Genomic DNA, 27,082 nt, shown 5'->3' on the forward strand with positions numbered 1-27,082 from the left:
ACTAAAATGCAACAAGACTTCCATCTTGCGTTTAGCAGAGATTGTGGAGTTCTCTCTGTTGTGGTTTCATGTTTTTTGTTCTTTCTCTTTCTTCTTTTTTGGGTCGTTTTGAGCCCTAATTGTAGCCGTAAAAAAAAAAAAAAGGTGTGGAAAATGGCAGATTCAACAGGCCTTGTTCATGCTGGGGGGACTCTCTGAGCGGACGCGGGGTGTCGTGTCCCCGCCAGGAATGACCCCACTCTAGTGAGCTCAACCACAAAGACCTTGCTGAGTGGGGCCCCCAGCCGAGGCCAAGGGAGCTCACCACACTCCCCACGCATACACACACACACACATACACACACACGCACACAAATGTACCACAACTCCATCAAGCGCAGCATGCTCCCTTGGAGCCGAACACTCAAGCTCTCCCTCTCTTCCTCCCTTTCTCTCCATCTCTGCCTCTCTCGGTCTCTCTGGGGAGTCTGTCTATCCGCAGAGCGTGGGGATTGTTCAATTGCTGAGAAAATGTACAAAATGCTTTCTCCTCTCTTCTGTTCAGCCCTTTCCATCTACAGTAGAATCAGGGAATTGTACAGAAAGCCCCTTTGCTCACCCACTCAACATGTCAATGTGGATTTGGTCTTCATGCATAGCTAATAATTACAAGTGTGGACTGGAGCTGAAGCATGCGTACACACGCACGCACGCACGCACACACACGCACATACACAGATACACACATACATACATACATACACATACACACACACACACACACACACACACACACACACACACACACACACACATATATGCACGCACAGCAAGGAGGGGCAAAGCGTTACCTACCGTGCTGAATCAGTGTTGGGGATTTACCGTTCATGACTGCGTGCAGTGTGTTTGGTGTGGGCAAACGTGCAGAGGATTTCATCATGCTGCTCCATCGCACTTTGGGTGTTTAACATATTACGGACACCTGCTTGGAAACGAGTGCTATCTTAAGGCACGCACATTCATCAAGTTTAACTCCCTGCAACTGATGTTTTTGATGTTTCTAGATAAGCTTGGAGGAGCTCCAAAGGACTGTTAATCAAAATGATGTGCAAGCAGAGCCAATGGGAGTTATTGTGCGTTACCTTCTGAACCATCTCCCTTTAACCGCTGATATTTGTTTATCTAGCCAGAACATAGGGAGTCACTCTCTCAGAGTCAGTAGGTGAGAGTGCAGAATTTGCCCTGAGGGTGATAATTCATATTTTCTTTTTTTGGAGGGAAATTCTGAGAAAAAGGGAAAAAAAAATGTCTGTTAAGTACGGCAGGAGGGGAGAGGTTGCAGATCTGAGTATTGTACCGAAACCTTTTTCATATGTGTCTGAACCTTAACTGGCAATCTTTACTGACAGCTATGAGCATGCTTCACCTTGGTTTACTGCTTGACAATAAATTATTCCACAAGAGGGGCAATACATATTTGCGCACTTGTTAAATTGTTTTTTGGCACCGGTTCAGAACAATGCTCGGTGCTGAGATACAAGCTGGAGATTGTGGAAGTGAATTCTGTCCACAGAGAGTGCCGTACGACTGCACATACAGTACTTTTTATAAAATGCGTGTTATTGAACTTTATTCTATCGTACAACCCCTAACATCAGCCAAAGGCAAAGAGAAAGGAAGAAACAAGTTAAAACTTTTTACTCCTCGAGACAGTTTGACTTGGCCACTGTCAAAAACGCTTCACCATTTCTGGGAGAAATGGACTGGAGTCACATATTCAACACATAGATGCTTCTGGATCAATTTTCGAGGTAAATGTTTTTCAAGCCACAGGCACACATACAACACACCTTTCAAGATGGAAAAATGGGGGAAGAAAGTTGATGTTTTTCTTGGCAGCTGGGGCCAAAAAGCACTGTTGGTCCCACGCACTCTTTTCTCTCTCTCTCCTCCTCGCTCTCAATCTCTCCCATCTATTCTGCCGTCCTCAACTGATCCACATCGTCACCCCTTTTAACAGGGGCCAAGCTGTTAAAGACCCCATTACTGAAGTGAAGCACACATTTCACATTTTCTCTGTGGACTTGAGAGTGTGGACTACAAATTTTATGTGGAAATGTATTGAGATAGGAGGCGAGTTCATGCGTGGAGTGGAGTGGAGTGGAGGAGAGGAGGGAAAGGTGGAGAGGTTGGGGAGGGAAGGCTCTGTCAGAATGGAAGGGCGGCCAGAGTCGGGGAGTCAGCGAGCGCTTCAAGCGTTAACGTAATTGCAAGAATGTGAAAAATGAGGCGGCAGGGCTCCCGAGCGGAGCGAAAGGTCAGAGCATGCCTCACACAAAACAACTGGCTGGAGGACGGCCTCATTAGACCATTAAATCAGCTGCCCTCTCTCTCTCTCTCTCTCTTTCTCTGCCTCTCTTTCCTTTTTCTCGCTCTGTCTACTCTTTCACCTTCTCCACTCTTGCACCTCTGTACTTCAGTAGCTCTTCTTGTAAATCTCTGATTCTGTTCTATGCTGCTTCCTCCGCCTTTGCTGTGAGCTGGCGGATCTAGCGTTTAGCACTCTCCAGCGCGGGTCGGGTTCTGGCCCTGATCTAGACCTGAGTCTGTATTGGCCCAGTGCACGGTGCTGTACCGTAACTGTCTTTGGCCCGTATTGATCCGCTGTTACTGGATACGGTGGGGAGAGGAGTCGATAAGTGCTCTGTGGATTACAGGTCACTTGTACTTATGTGTGTAAGATAATCAATAGGCAGTGCATTTCTTTCTCTCATCCACCCCCCCACCCCTCTCTCTCTCTCTGTTGTTCCTGCAGTCTTCATCTCCCATGCTGCTTGCAATTGCAAAAAGGAGTGAAATAACTCTACCTATGCTCTGTCTTCTGACCTGCAATCATACAGTGTTTTATCTAATATTATTACTTCCATATCAGAAAATCCATCACCTGATTTACTGCAATTGATCAGATTTTTCTTTTTCTTTTTTTTTTTTTTTTTTTTTAAGTTTATAATGTCCTTTATACAGGCTGAGTGAGAGTAAGCCCAGCGTCATCTGAACGGCTGAAGTGTCCCGGGGCAAGAGACTGTTCTGTATCTGTCACTGCACCCTGGAGAATTACTGTATCCCTACCAGGATCAATTAAGTGTCACATTTTTGTAAGCCATTCCTTCATTCTGCTTGGACAGACACATCCTGTTGCTCAGCCAAGGCCGAGCTATCATCGTCTTCCCCCTCTCCAACTGGCCTGACAACAGCCTGTGATCCAACTAGCCCTGACACGGCCAACCACAGAGGTCTGCTGCGGCCCTCGCTCTGTGGTCAGTAATGCCCTGAGAAGCTGCAACTGCCGCTTTTCTGTCTGAAGAGGAGAAGATGATTTAAACAGCCCCACCACAGACAACGGTATCCCATCGATGCATTTGATCGCTTATCGGCAAAATGATAGCCTCGAACGGGCAACAGCGAGCGGCTCCACTCTGCGAGAGAGCCGTGTGTAAAGTGTGTATGAGAGTGTCTGAGTGTGTTTGTGTGTGGAGACGGCGTGATGAAATTTCATGCAAAACCCTGGACACTGCCAGAGGGCACGCACAGATACAGAAAGAGACCCACAAAAACACACACACACACACACACACTCTTGCCGCCAGTGAAAGGAGATCTTGGTGCATTCAAAACAAGACAGGAAAGGCCAAGAGCTCATCATCTGTTCTCTTAGTTCAGGCAGCAGTTGCATTTAATAAACAATTTGAACCTCACGACATATTGATGTTTGGCCTCACCTCTAAATTCCTCTAACAGCCTATGCTTTTTGAACATTTACATGTCAAAATTGAGACAGACCGTGACAAAAACACAAGGCAGATAGCTGTGACTTACACACACTATCTGTAACAAATTCAAATGCATTTGTTTTGAAATGCATTATTACAGCTTGGCAGGTCGCGTACTAGATAACACAAGGCTCTCTGAGACATAATTAGGGGCTGTTGTGCAAGAGCAAAGTTAATATGGTTTAAATGCAAGCAAGAACTGGCAGAAATATACTATTAATCACCAGCTTTTGTTCAGCTCTCTAAATAGCAACGTTTTGGAAAGCCCTTTACTAGGTTGGTGCATTACAGTGGCTGCTGCTCGTATTTGCACGTGAGTGTAACAGTGGATAAGCGTGTTCATTTTTAGGTGTGACTATGTGTTTACATGGACGCCAGTCAAAAAACGGGATAATCCAATGTGGAAGAGGCAGGACTGGTGTGTTTGTGTGTAGAGAGATGTGCCATCTATTCACTGTAGGTCTCACATTAGACAGGGTTAAAGTGAAGTGTTGGCAACTCTTCTCATGCATGAAGATTAATATGTCCTGCATGGATCTGTGGCTTTATCTATGTATGTTTATGTGTTAGTGCTTGAGCGCACAAGGGCATGCGTGTATGTATATGTATGTATGTGTGTGTGAGAGAGAGAGAGAGTGTGCGTGTCCACCACGTCTGTGCTGGCTCACCTTGTTCGCTGCTGTTGTCACCGCTCTGTGAAGCGTGTCCCCCGCTGGAGGGCCCCGGTGTGCCGGCTGAGTGTGTGGAGGTGGCGTCATCGTGGTCTCTCCAGGAAGCTGGGTTCTGAGGTTTGAAAAGAGAGAAAGCGAGCGTGGGATCCATCCATCCATCCGTGCATCCATCCACATTCCCCGTCCAAACCGCAAACCAGGAGCAGAGAGAGCAGGAAAGGGGGGAGTAACGGGGGGGGGGGGGGGGGAGAGAGAACATATGAATATGCTGGAAACGTGAGAGTGACATCTGTAAGAGTCTACAGGCACTGTGAGGGTCCTTGGCCTGCTTACATTCTCCTGGCAAGGCGAAGAGCCCCGCCGCCTATTTTCCCAGCTAGCAGACAATCAGCGATGCCACTATAATAATAGATGAACAGAAAGAAGCGAATGCACTAAAGCAGCTGGCAATAAGTCAAAACACTGTAATCAAAGTGTTTCATTAATGCATGAGAGCAAAACGCAGCACTGTTAATGTGGCGTTTGATTTTGAACGTTGCAAGTAGAGCACTTGTGAGTGATTTTCTAAACACATATGGCAGAGCCCAGTGGAGTTCGTTTATACGATACCAATTGAGACTTCCGTGTCAAGTGAGAAATATAGAGGTAAAAAGTCCAAACACACCACAGCCACCATTAATCATTACCACTGTCAGAAATGAAAATAAGATATGACAGTGATTCTCCTGCTAATCTGCCAAAAATGCGTACACGCCCACACTGTCATACACACACACGCCCACAGAGGCTCGCAGACATACACTTACGCACACATGCTAATGACATAATAGAGCAAAAAGTATAAACACATATGCACACACACTCACTTTTATATATACAAACACATGCTGAAAAGAGTGTTAAATCTCAGTTGGCTAACTTCAAAGAAATGTCCATAAACAAATTCATAGCTTTTAAGGCGCCCTTCTTTTCTCCTTCCCTCCTTCTAACAGTTCATTTTCTCTCATCCTCCCCTCTTTCCTGGTCATTCCCACTGCCCTGTCGGTGCACACAGGGAAACAGGATTTTCTACTGTACAGGAAAGGCTTTATCAGTGCCACATGAAGGCAGGCTGGAGGTGGAATTTCCTCTGCCATTCAGGCAATAGAGGGACAGACCGATCACGTCATTTACTACACTCGCGCCCGCAAATGCACAGGCTCAATCGAATCAACACTCCAAACAGCCTCTCACACAGAGTTGATACGGCTTCATATCGCACACAACCCCGAGCTAGTCTTTCCCAATTTAACATGTCACCTGAGCACGATGACAAAATGTTGGCAAACGTGAGCCCAACGTTGTCCGGGGCCCGAGAGAGAGGCAGCCCCTTGTGCAGGGCCCAAGCCAAACAAACACAGGCCTGCACCAAGGCTTCCCACAAACCTCAACCCACTTCTCAGTTCCCGCTAGGGTTTTTTTTTTTTTTTTTTTTTTTCCCTTCCTCAAACACACACAAACACACATATATACATGCGAAAGCAGAGGGAAAATGTACACGCCACAGAATATTCCAAGAAAGAGACCGTTTTTACCATTTTGTCTAACTTCAGTAGTGTTCCTGATGAACTTCTTTTCCCTCAGCTGCCGCCAGAGAGGAGCCTGCCTGCCTGCTTTGTAGCTCCAGTCAGAGTGAGTTGTACTGGAGGAGGACAGACAGGATAGGGCCTGGAGACTAGTGGAGGTTTGCAGGGATACAGAGGCTATAAGACAAGCGGCTGCTGAAGCTCCCCTGGGTGCGCAGTCCTGATGTGCTGCTGCTTGTTCTGCTGTGGAGGCGAGGCTGCTGCTATGCCTGTGAGCGAGGCCCTTTTATCTGCTAAGTTTTTTGGGGAAGGAGGGCTGTTTTCTTAAACAGCTTGGAGCTGAAAACAGCAGACAGAAACACACAAGGCCCTTCAGACCCTCCGCTCCACTCAAGGCCCTCTCAGCGTCAGCTGTTCACCGAATGGCAATCAGATAAAGAGCTTGGAGAATTACTCAGAAGAGGGGTAAGAAGACAGGGCGAACAATAGCCCATGCGTGGGCTTTAGCCCTCCAGAGTGAGCGAAGGTAAAAGTGTCCCTGTTCTGAGAGGGATGGGTGATTGTGATGTGTTCACTCTCTGGGCCACTGATCAACACATGGTATACTTTACCAGAACAAGGTCTGATGTTATAGTCATTTTCTGTTATTCTCAGCACAGCCTGAGTAAAATCAATAATGTGGGAAAAGCCCATCAAACCTCTCACACACTCTAATTTTGTCTTTGTCATATGGAACATGGAGGGAAGGAAGAAAGAGGTAAAAAATCCCAGACTCCCTGAGTGCATAATGTATTTAAGCAGAGCTGGGCTCTGTGCACTCGGAACGGGCTGTTGTTGTTCCAAGAGAAGAAAATGACTGGGTTCTACTTCCTCACAATGAGACACCCACTGCCGACAAGACGCGAGACAGACCTGAAAAACTATGCTTGCTGCTCTCACACACTCTCGCTCTCTTGTTCTCTCCCTCTCTCTCTCTCTCTCTCTCTAACACTTGCCAGCTATGGCCACAGCATGGTTTTAATGCAACAGCTGAATCGATAGGACTTAATTTAGCTATCATTGCAGAGTAATGTGTCATTTTTAATGGTGCTGGCACTAAATTAAATTCAAAGACACCTCAGCTAATGGTGTTAAAGGGAATGATATTTTGCTGTGATTTGCTACCCTGTGGGTTTAATGGGCCTGTATGCAGGGATATAGATAAAGCTTTGTTAGGTCGGTTCTTATAGGGCAAAAAGCAGACCGCAGCACTTTACATGACCGAACAATAATGAAGCAGTGGATAGTGGGACCACTGGATATGCAGTGGATATTTTTTAATGAAGCACACACTCCTCTTGTAATACCTGTAAGTCAGCTCTCATTCATAACCCCGTCTGCAAAACAAGACAACAAATATCAAAACAACAGCGTTAACTTTCCACGCTCAACGAGGCGACAAAAGCAACAGCCTTTCCTCCCCATGAATAATTTAGTGGGCCTCTCTGAGGTACGGCGTGTGCATCATCAGACACCGCGCTGCACAACACAAACACACACAACCATTTTGTCACAACCCCCGTGGGTCTGATAAAGTTCAAACAAGTTGTAAAAAAAAAAATCATGTCACCCAAACAGTCTTCTTCAACCTACACAAGAAGTCCTCGAAAAAACATAGAGGAAGAAGCAAAAGAGGAAAAAAAAAAAGAAAAAAAAAAGGCCTCTAGCCCATGTGACTATTCCCTAAAGCTGGGCATAATTAGGAGTCAAACATGGTTCACTCCATGCTCTTCACTAATTGTGTTAAAGAGCAGTGTTACCAGGAGGAGGAGGAGAACGCCAGCAAGCAAACACACATACATGTGCAGGCGGGAACACACGAACACACGCACACATACAGACACACACACACACACACACACACACACACACACACACACAATAGGACTAGATAGAGAATAAGATACAAAAGAAGCGTGGTCTCTAGGGGCAGCCTTTTCTGTTTGCTGGGGTTAGCAACTGGCGGCTGATAATACAAGTTGTAATTAATATAAAAGCAGGAGACAATATGGGGAGGAAGGCTTGTAGTGCAGCCAGGCCACAGGAGAGCAGGAGAATGCTGCTGTCTCCTCTGCTCCTGTCCCCTGTTTCTCATTTACAAACACCTGCCTGGCACAATCTCACTTCCCTCGCTGCACTCTGCCTACATCCCTAGGAATTTCAAATAAAATTGATTTAGCGGCATCATTGAATTTCCCTCAAATTCCCCAGGAACCTGGAGGGAAGGGAAGATGTAGTAGCAGTGTAAGGTAGGCTCGGAATGACTAGCCTTGTGTATGTGTGTATGTGTATGTGTGTGTGTGTGTGTGTGTGTGTGTGTGTGTGTGTGTGTGTGTGTGTGTGTGTGTGTGTGTGTGTGTGTGTGTGTGTGTGTGTGTGTGTGTATGTTGTACTGTATGTTGTAGTGCGAACTGCAAAGAGCAACTACAGGGATCCTGTGCTGAACATGAACAGAATTGCTGACACAACAGAAACACACGGGGCCGTAAATCATAAAAGCCAGCTGACATTTCAAGACACATCTTGCCACATGGCATAAACAGAGAAAAACTCCTCACACATTTTTGTTGGGTTGAGAGCCTAATTATATACAGCCGCTTCGGAAAAGTGTAGGTGCAACTCTATTGAGAAGCTGAGTATTTACAACACCCTCAATTATCCTGAATATAAAGAGTCTTTAATTCAGCAGCTAATAATTCACTTGAGCATGTTTTAACAGACATGAGGGATTTAGTGATTGTATAGATGCTTGAAAACTTTCTCTGCGGCAAAAACAAACCACCTTTTTATTTATTATTTTTTTTCTACAATCGTGAATGGCACATTACATGTAAAAATATGTCTCCAAAAAGAAGAGATTAAATTTAAGGAAAAAAAAAATAAATGTGACAACTATTGTGATTCATTGGTTTGGCACACGTCAAAATGACACATCCAAAATATGAAATGGCATAAATATAAAACAGACAAGTCATTACAGATAATTCTACTTTCATTTATTCCCTATAACAAATAACTATAAAATACGGGCTTTCAAATGAGTATGTAAATATATATCTCTGCTATAATTAACTGTATATGTTTTATTTCAATGGGAGCCAACATACATGTATGTCATGGTCTTAAAATGAATGCTGAGTGACTATTTTTCATTGCAGTCATTTACAGCAATGCATGCCGTTGAAGGAAGGGGTGTGTGAGAGACGCAACAAGTGAGCCTCGCCTCTCTCCAGCCACGGCAGCGATGATTAGATATGCCTGCCAACGGGGCCCTGCCTCTGAACACTAATCAAATAGGAAATGTAAGGCCAGACATCCCACCATCACAAAACAATTGTGTGGATCAGACAGAGCGGTCCAAGTCAACGATGCACTGTTTTCATGAGAAAGGGCGGGGGGGAGAGATCCAAACAGAGTTGGTCCCCGAGGAGGAGAACAAAGCTAGTTGAATTAGAACACCTCCAGAACAGAGAAATTCCACGGTTCAGCACGCCGGCTCGGCCCGAGGGCTCGCTGTCCACAGGCAGAGAGCGGAGGCAGAGGGCTGCGTGCGCGCTGCACCATGCACGGTGACATACAGAAACAGGACATTTCTGAGCACCCCATCTCCACTGATACACACAGTAAATCACTGCATGGGCACAGGACAAACTATTGCTTTACTTGACAGAACCTGTGACATCACCATATCTAACCAATGGTCTACTGTGCCCTGAGCCTGTACCAGAGGATCAAATGTAAACAGAAAGGTCCCCCCCCCCCTTTCTTTTTCCCTTTCCAGCCATGCAGAGTCAAGATAAGCGACACCATAACCTCTATGGGAACTACTATCACTCCCTGAGGAAAGCTCTCCAAAACAAAGCGCAGAATCCTGCAAATGCTCCAGAAATTCTGTATAACAAATCTAGAACTATGCAGAAATCCAAAGACAGTTTCAGAGGCATATAATGCATATGCATAGAGGAAATGAAAAGCCTTCTGTTAATATGTAAGCTTGACTGAAGAAGCGGCACAATAGCACGAGAAGACACAAAGGCTAATTCATTAGAACAGATAATATTCAGACTCCGTTAATTCTATTTGCCTCCCTAATTGGATGTAGCACAGAAAAGACAGAAATTTTATTCATTAATTAAAAGACAAGAGAGCAAACCATTGACAAGCACACACACACTGTACCAACCGTTTACAAATCTACACCGCTCCGTGTTTTTTTTTTTCACCCCCCCCCCATCACCCTTCATGTGTAATACAACATCTTCTTTTTTTTCTTCTTTCTTTTAAATGGGATGGGGTTGATCTGAGGAGGGGCGATGAGTTAGGAAGCCTTGGGTGGGCTACATGGTTGAGATAGTCACCGAAAGCGAAGACGGGAAATCAACAGTGTCAGCAAGACCTCATCTCGCTCTCACTATACCATAATCCAATCATCTCTAAGACAATGCTGCATTCAAGTGTAAATAAAACTGCGCTTATTATGCTCGACTGTCAGGTATGCGGAGGGGAGAGGAGGGGAAACAGAAAGAGGTAGAGAGAGGGGACACACACACACACACACACACACACACACACACACTCTCATACACACATAAAAACAAGCTCAATGGGCCGCCTCCTTCACAGTGAAGAGCCTCATCATCTCCAGAAAAACCAACTTTCACCAAATGAGATGTAGCCCAGGGCTATATATTAAAAATGCATATCAAAGCAAAGAAAAATGGACGTGAGAGAATCTAACTAAATAAATTAGCATATCTAACTATTAAACCGCCTTCCTCTCCGCATTGAGAGGCAAGGACAGAAATGAATAATAAAACAGAGCCAAATACAAATGAATAAATAAAATAAATAAATCAAGACAAGTAGGACAGAAATTGCTTTCCAACCAGCGGTACACTTCTGCAGCCAAATGCATTTTTGTGCATTGTTTCCAATATTCAAAACACATTGTAGGCATGCGAGGCTGGATTCTTTTTAATTGGACACGGAAATTACAGCTGAAGAAGTTAACTATTTACTACAAGGCTTCCAGATCCTGACTGCTCTGTATACATTTCAACCTCCATAGTTTCGCTTTCCGCAAATATTATTTCTATCAAACACACACACTGTACAAAAATAAGACATTGTGTTCTTATTTATTAAAAAAATAACTATAAGCTGGAGTGTGTATGTTTCCATAATTGTGCTGTACTCCTCCACTACTAAAGTCATTTCTCAGCTCAGACACAGCTCTAAAAGCAAACAAGGAAAAAAAGAAAAAAAAAAACCCTCTTCTGCTTTTGTCAAACCCAGGCCAGCAGTTAGGTAGGCTATAATAAAAAGTTCATTGGTGCCACAAAAGTGAAATAAATCCCTCAAAACTTAAACACCTAATGAGGTGGTCAGTCCAAATGACTCCAAGATAAATGGCTTGTCATGCAGCCTTCTTTGTTTATTGCTGCTCCTGATTTGCTTTATTGGCATATCTAATTTTCTAATTATCAAAAATATTTCTCACAAGTGGACTGATGACAACGCTGGTGTCTGAGCACTGGAGGCACCATTGGAAATTGGCTTGAGTATCAACCATCTGCCATGAAACTAAACAGGCTAGTTTATCTAATCTCTACAATATAAACAGCAGCATGCCTCATTTCTACACTTGTGTTGGAGGACCACAATATTGCCGTTCTGACCGTTCCTCAAACCAACATCGGCATCTAAGGTCTAATTAGGTTTTAATTCACCTTGTGCAAGCGCGCTGCGTGGCCCTGTGAACGCGACGGGCTTTCAAAGGGAATCCACTGCTATTAGGCCTATAGCCAGACCCAACAGATGTAGCGCAGTGACTCTGCATAACACTTAAATCTGCTTTAATTCCTAATAGGCTTGGCCCTTGTGCTGCACAGATATTAACTAGTCACTTTGTTGCAATAGCCGCCCTCCCCCCCTTTTTTTTTCCTCCATCCAAACATTAGCTTTATCACATGCATGCAAGACGCAATAATTCACAGATATCAACTCAATAACACACTGTCAGCTCAATCCATATAGCGAGGAGAGTCTGTGTTTATTGCACCGAAAATGCACGATTTAAACCAAGGCATCGATCTTCAAATTTAAAGCTTCTGTACTTCAGGTGCATATAATTGAATTCAGCATTATGGAGCCTCCAGCCATAAAATGGGGAGCAGAGGAGAAAGCCACTGCAGAGCAAACCACACGGCAATCAATACGAAACAATTAAACACATTAACATCAACAGCAATGGAGGGCCCTCCAGACGAACCATCATATGCCTTGTGAACTTGACATTGATGGTAAGCCTTTAGCTCTGAGATCTATTTCAATAGGCTACCACTTTCTCCACCTCTGCAGCAAAATCCACAGCTTTATACGCGCAGGCCATATCCAGCTCCCACAGCCCCAAATAATAAAGCCCCTTTCTTTTTAAATATTGGCCTAAAGCTCAAGCTTACCGCTGATACCCTGCTTTAACGTTAAACCTGCGTAACAGATAATTGCCTCCCGTTTTTTTTTTTTTTTTTTGCCTCTTTTCAGCGTGCAACTCTCCATTATGCACGACAGCGATTTGCACACGCGCACGCGCACCCCCTAATACACACAAACACACACACACACTAACTCAAACCTCGAGCACACACAAGCACAAGTAGGGACGCATTATGCACACATGACTGCCCCTAATCAAAAGACTAAAACAATAACTCAGTCTATTGTATCACATCTAGCTTTTGACCTTAGAACATCGATCGACAGATTTTCCTTGCAGAACAGAGCATGCTCTATTTACTGATGGCACAGCGGGGTCACACGCTGAGCAGAAGCTAAGTAGCCCAAAAGTTGGCATTAAAACAAAACTGATTATTATTTTTTTTTTTTTATAGTCGATTATTCACATGCATTGCCCATGAAAATTCCTGTATGCTCAGGTTTGCTCTTTCACCAGCAGAGACTCGTGCAGACACGGAGAAGAAAAGAAAAAAAAGAAAAGAAAAAGAAAAGCAGCACATCACATATGAGGAATATAACAGAGAGCCTGTGTTACTTACGTGATCTGCAAGGTTGGTCGATGATCCCGAGAGTTCTTCGTGATCTGATTTTGAGCTGCCATCCCGTTCGTCGATTACTAGATCTATTGGCATTTTTCCTTTCAAACAACTGATGTACCGGTGGCAAAAATTGTCGCAGAGCTCATGCACCTACAGAGGGAGGAAAAAAAAAAAAAAGGAAGAAAACACCTTTTTTCAGGATGGGGAAACGCTTCAGCCAGTCCAAGAATAACTCCAATTAAGGGGCATTATCGGCGGCGAGGAAACAATAGTGAAATTGTTGCAGTGCTTATTATTCTCAGGAGACTGGAGCAACAAGTTGAACGACACACACAAACACACACACACACACACACACACACACACACACACACACACTCACAAAAATATAATAATAAAGAGCATGCCGTAAGCTGGAGAAATAATGAGAAGCTGAAACTAAATCTGCGGATCAATAACAACGTGCAACGTGAGCAAAGAGGCTCCAGCATATTCTATCAATATTCACTGCAGCTGCACAAAGAGTTGGCGAAATAAAAAATAAAATTAAAAAAAGCTTATTTTATGAAAATGAGAAAAATCTGAAACTTTTTTTCCCAATTTATATATTTTTTCAAATAGTCCATCTGCTAATACACACAACCCTGCACCGGATACTAATAATATCAGTTACATTACAATACAGGCTGTTAGTGCAGGCGGCGTCATGCGTTTGCCACAAGGACATAAAGGTGTGTAATATTTACCTTTTCTAATTCCAAGAGGTGAAACCGTAATACTTGTATGGCTTGTATCATCTGGAAGTGAAGAAAATAAACACAAATTCATATCAGAACATTTTTTTACAAGGTTAATATTTTTTTCTTTTTACACATATGATGTGATAATCCGCCTTGTCATATGACACTATGGAGTGCACCACAGCCAGAAATATTTTTAAACTGTAGAAGAAATCTCTTAGTCTAATAAGTCACTACACACACTGGTCACAGCTGGGTCAGTTTAGATGGGAAGACTGAACAATGACAGCGACAAATGTGCTCACACAGCTTCCCTTCAAAACTGATCTGACATCTGTGCGGAAGTTTGAATCATATGTTCACTTTATTTCACTGTGTGATGCTGCGGACACTCCAGAGTCCACCACCCCACCACCACTACCACTACCACCACCACCACCACCACCACCACCACCCCCTCACCAAAAAAAGCAACGCCAGAGTAAGATAGCAGCCTACACCTACAACCGCAACCGAGGCGGCGACTACTGGGAGACAGAGAGGGTCAAAGTGTGCGCTTACCAAATTGTCCAACTCTGGATTTGATGAAAATAAAGGTTTTTCTGCTCGGACCTAAAATAATACACCAAATGTCAAAGTTAGTTTGGCATGAAATGTGAGGGATGAGTGTGTGTCTGTGTGTGTGTGTGTGTGTATGTGTATGTGTGTTTTCACACTTGAATGTAACCTGATAATGCAACTTCAACAGTTTCACTAAGGATGAATTTTGCAGAGAACACACACTATTATTATTTCATTTTATCAAAAGAAGAAAAAAAAAGTTTTTGTTGCAAAAATCATGAAGCAGGCAGAAAACTATATGTGCCATGACGCAGCCACAACATCCAAAATATATTATTGTGATTATTATTAATTTTTTTTTTTAATATTGCAAAATTGACCTGTTTGGCAAAGACAGCAATGTCCTCATTGAAGGAGTCTGAGGAGCAGACATCGCCGCCTGCTACGCCGGGCTCCCTCGGAGTACACGTCGCCAACTCGCACTTCTCAAAAACCAGTGCGAGCAGTGGGAATAAAGGGTGACTGCAAGAAGGGAAACACAGCCTGAGCACAAGCAGCACACCGGCTCCACAAAGCCCACTGCAAAAAATGTCCATGTCAACCTGCAGATCTGTCGCCTCAGTGCTACCAAATAAATCTGACTTTTCCTAAAGCAAATCCAAAATATCAGACAGTTGGATGAGATTTTTTTTACTTATTTCCCCGCTGTGTAGTTTTTTTTTTTTACACACTTCTCTTACTGGAAGTGAACGCATCTCAAAATGAGGCAGACAGCAACTAAAACAATATATCTGGATTGAATAGGAATATTTTAGAAGCCGTTTTGAGTTGAAGACGAGGTTAACAGACGCATCTGGAATATTTCAAGTCCTCGGTTTAAAAAAAAAAAAAAAAAAGAAAAGAAAAGAAGGATTTTAGACTCAGTGAGACATTAATCGACTGACATTTCTTGCAGTGCAAACTAAAAACGGCACAGAAGTCAACAAAACTCCACAAAAAACATGGACTGACACACACAACAGAGGTCACTGGGATTTTAGAGAAATTATACAGTGAGCAAAAAAACTGGAAATGAAAAAATTATTTTGCAGAGTTACACAACAGACGCTCTGAGCCACCGAGGACTTTAATGTTTCTTCCCTCACAGGCCTATAACTATGACAGTGAAGCAGAGGGGAATAAAAAAATGCGTAAACTCTAACTTTCACTCTTCTATCAACACGAGACAAACAGTCACCTAAATAATTTTCAAAAAGATAAATTATAATCTTAAGAAAATAAAAGACTATTTCTACAGGTTAACTTCGTAAAACTGACATTAAGTTTCTTCATTTATGTCCTTTAGGTTTGTGCCGGTTCAAAAATGAAAGTAAACTCTGTTCCACTTGTGACAATGCGAGTAAAAGAGTTGGAGTGGATTTACTCTGCTACACCCAAGATTAAAATGATACACTGAGGATTATAGCACTTTCTATGTGGGTGTGTTTGTGAGCGATATGTGAAAACATTTTCAAGGTGTTTGCAGTCGTCAGTTATAACGTGTAGATGCGCGTTCTTTCATTTTTAGAGAATAATCTCACAACAGGAGAATTACAAAGACTCATGGTGCGTTGTGACGCGCTCTGTGTGTGTGTGTGTGTGTTACTGCAAATATTAGGGGGAAAAATGACAAGTTTCTGCTTGTATCATTGAGAACAGTTAAATGAGTGGAGACTGTTTAAGGTTAGACAAATAATCCTGCTCTGTAATATTGAAGCAAACTTTATAAGGTGGAACATTTGTCATGACGGTGTAAATAGTTTTTGTTACACTTCCCTGCAGCCTGTGACTTCCAAGCTTAAGACTGTGCACGGAGCGCTTGCACATTATTTTATAGCTTGTATTTCAAGCTCGAGGCTTAGACTCTTACTTAGTGCAGGCTCGACGCTGCCTTCTACAATGCGTATAAAATTACACATCAACAAAACTCCCCTGACCAACAATAGAGCTCCAAAATTGCGGTCAATGCTGCACAAAGCACCATTTAAATTTAGTGGTGGGAGAGAAACTCCCAACTAAACTAACTTATAGAAAAGCTGAAAACTTAGGGGGAAATATATATATATATATATATATGTATATATATATAGGCTACAGAATGCAGGCGTATTTGGTTCATGCAAAACCTTACCCATAAATTTGATCTTTATCCCTCTTTAAAACGTCGTTGACAGCAGAGCCCATGCTGGTGGGCATAACGTTTGGGTGAGGAGCGTGGGCTCCGTAGTGCTGGCTGGCGTGCAGCGGCGGTCCGTGGTTCAGGTGGTGGACCTGGGGAAGCGGCCGGGGAGCATGCGGGTCCCCGTACATCGACGCCGGGACTCCGTCCATCCCACCGTAATGGGCCAGCTCATCGTACTGGGGATAAAATCAGAGCAAAAAAAAAAGTCAGCGCGGACTGCCCGGTTACCTTTTTTTCTTTCTTTCTTTTTTAAACAAATGTGAAAAGTAGAAAAAAGATTGCCGTCTCATTTTGAATACAGGCAAAGGAGAAACTAAGAAGCTGTAGGAAATGCGCTGCAGCCACGGCAGAAAAGTGTCATATATTATCTGAGTTAAACGGTTTGTCATTACCAAAAACATTATAACTTAGATGCTCCCCGAAAGAGAGTTTGGCGAGTGAAGAGAGCGAATTAGTTTGGAGTCTCCTGTGAAACTGCTCCACGACTGTCGTGGAGGCTGTCGGTAAAAGCAGAGGCTGTCACTTTGCTTGAAGAGTAAGGGCGCTGCAAAAATGTCAAATATCGCGGCTTTGATATGAATACTTTGCGAATTTGCCACCAGCCGACAAGAGGTTAGCGATACGAGGGCCTCCCTACAGTGGATTTGAACAGGTAAGTGTAGGAGATTTAAAACCTACCCTTTGCGCCATCAGGCTGCGCTCCAATAAACTCCTGAATCTGTCGTATATTTAATATCCCAGTCCCGGTTAGAAAGTGATTTAGTGGCAGGATTCCTTTTTCAACCAACTTTGCGAATTCTCCTATTCGCCAGTGTGGTTCAGTTGAAATCGTAGCATCAGGGAGTTTTGCAATTTTTCTTGTTTTCCCTCTTTCCCCGGAAAAAAAAGAAAAAATGCGCCAAAGTGAAGGTTACAATCGGCCCATCAACAACCTGCATGTAACTAAACTGTCGTGTCTCATGGCTTTTTGCCACTCCAGCTGTCAATCAAAGCCAGAGGTTGTCAAGGTAATGAATGAATGACGGTTGGTGATGATGTTCAAGAGAAGGACGAATCTTTTTAGTCCGTTTTCATCCCGCAAGTCCGCGTCTCCTTTAATGCCTCCAGATCGCTATCTTGTTTTATTATCACTGTAAAAAAAAAAAGGGAAAAAAAGCTGGAGAAATTAAGAGATTGCGACTCGGATCTTTCCTTTCTTTTCCCCCGTAGGTATTTCGTCTATCTGGCGAGACTGAGATGAGTGAGTGTCAGCGAGTGTTGGCAGGTTGGCTGCTAGCTTGCTTATAGAAACAGAGTCAGTTCGCAGCGCCGAGCGGTGGGCGAATGAAATGACGGATCCCGGAAGTAGTGGTGGCCATAGCCAGTCCTACAGCAGCTCCAGAAAAGAGAGAGGAGAGACCAAATCTTGTGATATGCAGAGTATATGCGAGGCACAGGGACGGCTTCAACTCCACACTGGGGGTAAAAGCCAAACCAACACAGCTCCAACTCCCACCCAATTCCTTTTCGCCGAGGAGAGTCCTAAAGAAAAGCAAGAGAGAGGCTGAGTGAGGAAGGTTTACCAGCGCGGACACTTAGGTTGCAACTGCTCTGAGTGAAATGAACATAACACTGAGTGAACTAAACTGCATGAAGTATGATTTAGAATTTAAAAGCAGATTTACGCATGGCTCATCCAAACTTTTACGCACGGTAAAACTGAACATTAACAGAAATAAACATTAATGACGATTTGAACTATTTCCCGACCTTACAGTTAGTGACAGAAGTAAAACAAAAGATTATAAGGCATCTTCAGGTAAAATTACCAGGAGGATCTTATGAATGCTGAATTTAATAGATGCGCATGACGCTTACTTGTTATCTGTTCTGTGGTTATAAGCCGGTGTGCCTACGTGGGCTAATATCTCAGTAATACCTCCTAATCTTACAGCTAATTATTGCTCTGGTCTTTTTAGCAAATTAAACGACACGCAGCACCCCTCTAAGTCCTGAATGAACTTTTCCAAGAGGGGGGAGGGAGAAAAAAAAAAGTGGAGAAAGTAATTTTGTATGTTTCTTTCGTCCAATCCCCTCTCTTGATAGAAATCCGTGCCTTACCTCAGAGTAGTCAATTATCAAAGCTCCCCTAGATCATCAATCATGTGAGGAGATTGAAGTTTAGAGGAGGAGCAACGCTCCGGCCATCGATTGCAGTGGAGCTCTTTTTGGAGCCTGAGCACTTTCACGCACAAAACAGAAGCAGGCCATCTATCCCCTTTAATATTTAGCTCCATCAGTGCTAATGTGGCATCATGGCTGTATTGATAGGTTCTCACATAAAGGCTCCATTTATGGCTCCGTGACATTTTTGATGGTGGAAATTAATTATTCACAGGTTAGGATTAAAGCAGACACACGCTCAGGGAGATGGGCTGTGGCTACTGTTGGAGGGTCAATAAACTCCCCCAACAAACAAAATACCAAGCAGAGTTGCTCAGGGTCGATTACAGAAATAGCTGGGGGTTTTTTTTGTTTTGTTTTGTTTTGTTTTTTTTGGGGGGGGGGGGTTTAAACAAAGGAAAAAGAGTTAATAAATGAATTCGTGACAACAGTTATGTTTGTTGGCATAAAGGGGGGTGGGAAGTGTAGCACTGCAGGGTTTGACAAACGGCTGTGTGGACATTTCAACGTGCAATACCCCGGGAAGGAGCTGCAGAGCGGTGCGCAGAGAGCCAAGGCATTCACCGTCTCCAAGTCTCTCTTACTCACACTCTGTAAACACAACCAAAGCCCGGCAGACTCTGCTATTGAAGACTCATATTTTTATAAGCTAAATACTATCGCTCACATTGATTTGTGCACTAACGCTTGACTTTTTTTTTTTTTTTTTTTCATCCTCCTCCTCCTCTGGACAGACATGGTAAGTAGCATAAACCTTATACTGTATCTACCGCTTTGTTGTAAACGCGCGTCCGTTCACGGCGCAGTAAAGGGAAAGTTTGGAGAGAGAGAGAAAAAAAAAAAATCAGATTTCATATGCATGTTTAATCTCCCGTTAAAGCGTTACAGCGCAGTATCCTAAAAAAAAGAAGAAAAAAAATCCCAGGCGCTCAAGAGAATTTTTATTCTTCTAGAGTTTGCGTTTTTTTTTTTTTTCTTTCATTTTCGCGCATTTATTGTGGAAATATGTGATTTGCCCCCGAGGAGAGTGATGTAAACACCCGAAGAGCGTGTGAAAATAGCAGGGGCTAATTACGCGTGTCCAATGTACGGCTCCACAGAAACACATCCTTCCCTATAAAAACTTCCAGCAACGGCGAGGAATCTCATTGCTTTCCTTTTGTGAAGTATTTATTTGACTAATTAATAGAAGTCATAAACACGAAGACATCATAATTAACCATATTTAGGGTTGTGAAATGGGTTAATTCCGCTTGTGAGAGGCTTTGGGTGCGGCGTCACACGAGCCGTGCGTTTAAGTTTTTAATTTCACTTTAATCATCATTCACTCAATAGTTAATTAAAATTAATTTTCCCCATAAACAAGACCTGTGCCAACTTCAACTCCCCCGCTCATAACCTGAGCGCGTTTACAAGCCAGATGACTCCAGGAGGACACCAAGCAGAGACAGTTTGAACTAGTTTTATGTTTCTTACAAGTGGCTTTCACGTTGCGGCCCTTTCTCAGGTGCACACACAACCTTTCCGCGTATGAAAGAAATCAGTGGATGGCATTAACAGGCGGTAACATTTCATCTGGTGGTGTCAAATTGAGGTCAGTTTAGGGTTAAAGCTCTCGGTGTCCGTGTGGGACATGGCCAGCTGCGTTTGGATTCATTTTGGGATGGTGTGGTGTGGTGTGGTGTGTGTGTGTGGGGTGGGGGGGTTAGTGTGTGTGTGTGTGTGTGTGTGTGTGTGTGTGTGTGTGTGTGTGTGTGTGTGTGTGTGGAAGGGGGGGGGGGTAGAGGATCCATTTCAAGGAAAACACTACTGGGACAATCACCAGGCTAAAAGATCCACTGCATGTCACATCCTAAAGGTGCACCCATGGACCGCCTGCATGCGCCCGAGCACCAGCACTGAACTTCCACTCCCTCTGTTTACTCTTTGCAGGACTTACAACCCCTCTCCCTCTCTCTCTCTCTCTCCCCCCTCCTCTGTTACCCTGCAGGGCTCGGCTGTTCACACACACACACACATACACAGAGAGAGAGACACAGACACACACACACACACAAGCCTGTTGCTAAATATGGAGAGAAATGCATTGTTGATTTAATTCCCTCAAAAAGATCACTGATATGAAACGAGCTTCAAATCCTCTTAGTGACCTTAAACACTCCTGGAGAAACAATCGGCGCTCAACCGCAGGAACAAATAAAATCGCCCTAATCTTGTTTGTAACTTTGTTCTTCTTTGGCCCTCTTCAGTGTTTGAGATTATGTAAATTAGCAGAGCTAATGTATAGAGGCGCTGAGATAAGGCTGGATCATAGACTGGCCGCTGGTGAGGCTCGGAAAGTAAAAAACCTTGCAGCCTTGCAGCCCCCCCCCCCTTTTTTTTTTCTTCCCAGCTTCAAAATGACAAGAAATGCAGCTGCTGGTGCTTATTTTAATGTAAGGGTTTAACTTTTGCGCTCAATAAAAGTCACGCAGTTGTTCCCTGTCCCCTGGTTTCCAACGGGAAAGAAGACAACTAATTAAATCCTATTAATCATCTCCATCCGCCGCACTGAATTCTCCTCATGTGTCCACATATCTTCAGATGAATTTTTTTTATTTTTTTTTATTGATGATTTGTGTCTATAATCATTTGGATGCTCAGTGTTTTCCTCTAGCAGAAAGCGTTAACTCAAGTCCACCGCTTCTGAACTCTTTCTGACCCCGGAGTGAAATGTGACTATAGGGTTTCAGAAAGTGGAGTGAGCAACTCAAATACTTGTAAAAGTTTCGCGACTAACTGTAAATTCTTCAGCTCCAAAGCCTCATTTTCCCCTCCACCGATTCTCAGAGTCTGGTGTCAGAGGGTTAGTAAAAGGGAGGAGGGAGAGAGAGACACACAGAGAGAGGGAGGGAGAGGGAGAGAGAGAGAGAGAGAGAGAGAGAGAGAGAGAGAGAGAGAGAGAGAGAGAGAGAGAAAGAGAGAGGGAGAGAGAGGGGAGGCCAACACAAAATGTAACTGTGGCTTTCTCCCCCTTCATAGACTCAGCGGAGAATATGCGGCCCTCTAGCGACACCTGGCGGCCGCAGTCTGAGCCGGGCTGTGGAAAGCTTTGCAGCTAAAATGAGAGAAGGCCCAGAGAATAACATCGAACCAAATTTACACCCGAATTATGCACAAATAACAACAAAATCATGCTTTAAAATTAGGATTAAAGGGCTCGCTTTTTTTTTTTTTTTTTTTTCTTAAATAAATTCATCTGCTGGCAAAGCTTTGACCATAAATCCGGTTTAACTGTTTACACCCTTCACAGTTGGTGCTGTCACAAATCTGTCACACAAACTAGAAAAATGTGGCCTTTATTAGACGTAGTTTGTCTTTCATTTACGCGAACAAGTTTCATTTTGAATTTATTGGATTTCTTTTTCTTTTTCTTTTTTTTTGAAAATAAATCGGCATTCATTTAAATCCAAAACGGTTAGACAAACAAACAAATAAACAAACAAACAAACAAACAAACACTTATGCCTATGTTTGCCTATATTTTATTTATTATTGATATAGCTGGACGATTTTTATTAGAATTATTGCATGTTAAGATAAACAAAATGACCAAATGTAAGAATTAAAAGTTAAAACTATTGATTATTTTCAAAAGAAAAAAATATATATTAAGTTGATTTATTTATTGTGACTCGGAAAACAGCGCGTCGAAGTAATGAACATTATTTAAGTTAAAGTATTAACGTTGTAAAATGACGTCTTTTAAATGGTTAAATGGTTTAAAATCCCTTTATTTAGATGTCAAACTTTAAAAAAATTTAAACGAATTTCAAAACTAATTGTGTTTTTCTATCCTGTAAAAATAAATATTTTCGTCCCAAACTCCTGCACTGGTAATATTAACTGTCCCCCCCGTCCCCCTCCCTCCCTCCTCCTCCCTCCTGTCTGCAGCCTCTCTGCAGAGTCTCAGCTCTGCTCGGCTGTGACACAGTTTGAACAGGTCACCGCCGAGATTAGAGCCCGTCGTTAACGCCTCGCTCGGATACACCAAATGCTGATTTAATGAGCTTGCATTGGGTGTTTGTCCCAGAATACCTGGTGTGCATGTGTTAGTAACGCCGCAGACTATAATCCCCGTGTTGCCCCCTCAAAACACGTGGCTTTAGGAAGAGCCTATACCTGCATACACAAGAAGCGCTGCGAAGATCTGACTATGATTTCTTCTTTTATTCCGGTTAGATTGAACAGGTCGAAGCCTGTAAGGCCCGTATCCAGCCACATTACCACATGTAATTGAGAGAAGTTTAAGTGGAGGCCGGGAAACCGAGGAGTTAATAGCGGTGACCCTCTCGCTGTGCCTCTGTCGCTCATCATTTATCAGGCTTAAGGGGCTTAAACAGGCAGCACAGACCCACCTTTTTATTACATATCAAACCCTCTCTCCCTTATCTACATTATAGGAAATACATGCATCGTTGCCTGTTATGCGGATTTGGAAATAGAAACATGTCCAATAAAGTCGCCCTCCTCCGCTGATCAGAGGAAATATGGCTTTAGGCGCTGCACAGACAAGCCCGGCGCTTTAAGCCTTTATTAAATTGTCTTAATTCCCCCTCTCCACTTTGAAATACATATAAATTCCACTCTTGTGTTGTTTGTCCAGCGCGGGAGCGGAGGGGAATGTGAGTGTGGAGGGTTTCATGCTTCCAATATGATTAAGAAGTGGATACAATTGCAGCAGAGTCTTTTTTTTTTTTTAAAGCATTGCTGCCTCCGAGCGCGTGTGAGCTGCTGAACTTGTGAGGAATCCGAAATAATGCCAGTGCCAGAGAGATTCAACATGAATTTAAAAAAAAAAAAAGAAAAAAAAGAAAATCTTATCCCAGCTTACACTGAATATATCAGGCGAAACTATCTGCTCAAATGGGAGCTGCTTTATTCATACAATTAATTAAAGGTGAGAAAAGAAAGAGAAAAAAAAACTTCCTTGTGAGAAGTTAGGGTATATTTAGCCTGTTTAATGCGACTTCAGTCACTCTCCTTTATTTATAGCCTTAATGAATTACATGTCCTTTAGAGGGAGAGCATAAAAACAGCTGCTGAGTCTCCACTCTGTGAAAAATTCAACCTAAAAGTTCATTTTTGTGTTAAGGAGCTGAGTGCTAAAATTATTTCATAATTGGCTGCAGCAGTGTGAGATTGTATTTTTTTGTACATACACTTTTCTTTTTTTTCTTTTTTTTTTGAAAGAAATGCTGGCACAGTCTTTCAGTGAAACTTCAGGGCCATGCCTAAGTTGTCTGCTTGATTCCTCCAAGGAGAGCTCAGTCAGTCAGCCTGAACGCAGCTGCATTCACATGGAGTGACGGATTTTGATATTCTAGTCACACAACAGAGTAAACACTGCTCTCCTATTCAATAAACATCATTGACAAGGTTCCATATCCAGCCATTTGAAACACTCAGCTTAACCCCATCCAGTATCAGCACTGTAAAAAAAAAAAAAAAAATGTAAATAAATGAAAATCACAGTAAGATTTCTTTTTGAATGCTGTTGTTTGAACATAAAGTTCTGGATATCTTTAACAACACTTCATGTACATATTGTAACTTTTTTTTTTTTTTCCTTTTGTAAGTCGACTGTAATTTTGTACCTGTATTGATGATTTCCCAGTTGATGCTTTAATGTAATGCCATTAAATATTTTTAAAACTATCACTCGGTTTCTTCTTCTCTTATTTAAAATGTGTGTTTCTGCTTCAGCACATGTACACAAGCTCATTAGTAAAAGCTCTCATTGAGTTATTTCTCCCTCACACACACATGTGCACACACACACACACACACACACAAACACACACACTGTCTACAGGCTAATCGAATGACTGAACCCCAGAGACAAAAACTATTCATTTGACTTATAATAATCTTGCGCTATTTTTAGTGATGCTTTTCTGCAGTAACCCTCGCCGTCTGACCTCGTGCTCACTGCCGTCACAGCAGGGCACGGTCCCACCACGACAAACACTGCTGAACATTTAAGAAAACACACACCACTGGCTTAACACAACACACACAGTATGTGTCTTACTCATGACTCCGCTTGTTTGAAATACTTCCAGAAAACAATGCAGGTAAACAAATGCAGATGGTTTGTTTGTGTTTGGGTGTTTTGTTTTTGTCCCCTTGCTTTGCTTCTTTTTTTTTTTTTTTTCTTCCTGTTTATGTGTTCCCATTTCCATCTCCTCTCCAGTACCCCCCCCCCCCCCCACACACACACACACACACAAACACACACATACACAACCCCTCCTCCTCTCTCTCTCCCTCCCTCTCTCCCTCCCTCCCTCCCTCCCTCCAGTCTGGTTCTGCAGGAGTTCACATGATCAAGCAAGGTACCCAGGTAATTACCTGGCATTGTCAAATAAAGCGACCACTGATTCAAATGAGGAGTGAAGTATCAAAGACCAGCGTTGCCTTTGCAGCCACTACTTATCCACACAGGAGACAGAGAGGAGATCTGAGAGCCCGGGGACCTGCAGAGAGGCAACAACAACATTCAGCCTTCCCTTCCTAGATAAATATCACCAATAGGAGCAACAGAGCCAAACATGCTCAGGTTCACTAGTAACAGCGTATTTATTTGTATTACATATCCTACTTGTCCATTATTAGCTCGTGATATCCGCAGTGCAGCTTTAACAAGGGGGATTTTGCTATATTCCGGGACCTTCCTCGTGTGCGTCCCGCTGAGTCTCTCTCAAAGGTCAAAGGTTGGAAATTCATGATTGCGATTGTGCTCTCAAGCTGCTGCAGTCGGAGCGGTCGTGCAATGTTTCCGATCTTCCGCTAAGGCATTTATTCTGTATTTATGGAGGAATAAAGAGAAGCCAGTCGCCATGATTAAAGCTGAATAGCACATTAATGTGCGGCAGAGCAAAAGTCCAAAGTCGTCAGCCTAATCAACTCGGATAACTGCAAGAATCTTTTATGATTTGAACAGTTTGTGTTTTATTTCCCTCCCGCCGAAAAGTTGTACAAACTTTTCAAATGAGCTTACACACACACACACACACACACACACACATCACCCGTTCTCTCCCTCTGCACCGCGCCATTCTGCTTTTACAGCATAATCTAATAAAGGCTATAGAGTAATTTCTTCTGCTGTGTAATGACGCTCTTGGTTTCGAGCAGCGCTGACAACAAAGACCTTTGACACAGTAAGTGGAAGGTGATCTCAATGAGCAATGTCACTGCTCTGGAAACAGCACCTAAGAAACCTCATTTCTGCTCCCCTCACGTTCAAACTAGACAAGCGGCGTCCTGGGATTTCAGTTCGGCACAGAAAGAGTACCTGTAATTTGACTTGCCATGTCTAAATGGAAGTTGAATAGGTTACATTGTGCAACAACAAATAAAATGCTCGCATTGCTTTAGTGAGTGTTTTTCATGGTTGGAGGCGAAATAGGGTTGGTGACGATGTCTGAGTGTTTAATGCTATAAACACACAGACTTCCCTCCCTCTGGCATATGGAAGGCTCCCAGGGACACTTTGCATGTAAATATTCATAGCGTGATGGGATGGGCTATTAATTATTAAGCACAGTAAAGAAGTGTAATACTTCAGCATTTAACACATGAATCTTATTTTTTATTTGCTCCACCTGAGGACGAACATTCGGAGGCGGAACGACATTTTTCACAGAACGGCTGAAAAGCTGAAAAATGGGAGATGTGCTGGATAATGATGACTTTTCAAGAAAAGAGAGAGGAATAATTCTCCGGTGCGCAGGAACATACATGAATAGGGAAGTTCAACTGATCACGGCACGGCACAAATCTTCCTCCTGCATCCGGAGCAGAGGCGTGACCGCTGTAAAATTCAAAACGTTACTTTCCTTTGTGGAACTCGAGCACTTGCTGTGTAACTTTCCAGGTGAACTGCATCCACACACACTCCTGCAGCTCTTTCCCCCCTGCACAGCGTTGCGGCCTGCGGCTCATGACAGACTGTCACACCGCTATGAAGCTCGAGTGGGGCCACCAGCGAGCGGCGGTTAGAGGTTCATACCTGAGCTTTCACACACCAGACGCCTGACGACCGAGGACAGAGGTGGTCCTATATGGCTGTAAAGTTAGATAAGGGGAGGAACTGTGAATAACGAAAAGAAATCGTAATTCTACACCTAATATGGACACTGACAGCGTTGTGCTGCAGCAGTGTCATGTTTAAAAGACACTATGTTTGCTTCTGAGGGGGTTGGGGGGGTTGG

The 27,082-nt window shown here is 43.2% G+C and overlaps 1 protein-coding gene across 5 annotated transcripts in view; it reads right to left on the reverse strand.

Moving 5' to 3' along the window:
* meis2 (Meis homeobox 2) overlaps window positions 1–17,968 on the reverse strand; it is an 80,430-nt gene extending 62,462 nt beyond the window's left edge. For all 5 annotated transcript variants that reach the window (XM_022750391.1, XM_022750389.1, XM_022750387.1 and 2 more), the window contains exons 1-7: window positions 17,340–17,968; window positions 16,611–16,837; window positions 14,821–14,962; window positions 14,441–14,491; window positions 13,886–13,936; window positions 13,140–13,289; window positions 4,478–4,592 (exon numbers count right to left, since the gene is read on the reverse strand). In XM_022750391.1, coding sequence (XP_022606112.1) covers window positions 4,478–4,592; window positions 13,140–13,289; window positions 13,886–13,936; window positions 14,441–14,491; window positions 14,821–14,962; window positions 16,611–16,837; window positions 17,340–17,351 — 748 coding nt within the window. In that variant the 5' untranslated portion in view covers window positions 17,352–17,968. The remainder of the gene's footprint in view (window positions 1–4,477; window positions 4,593–13,139; window positions 13,290–13,885; window positions 13,937–14,440; window positions 14,492–14,820; window positions 14,963–16,610; window positions 16,838–17,339) is intronic.
* Between the last annotated feature and the right edge of the window lie 9,114 nt (window positions 17,969–27,082).

Source organism: Seriola dumerili, unplaced genomic scaffold, assembly GCF_002260705.1.
Source record: "Seriola dumerili isolate Sdu_G_001 unplaced genomic scaffold, Sdu_1.0 BDQW01000149.1, whole genome shotgun sequence".
Taxonomy (NCBI): domain Eukaryota; kingdom Metazoa; phylum Chordata; class Actinopteri; order Carangiformes; family Carangidae; genus Seriola; species Seriola dumerili.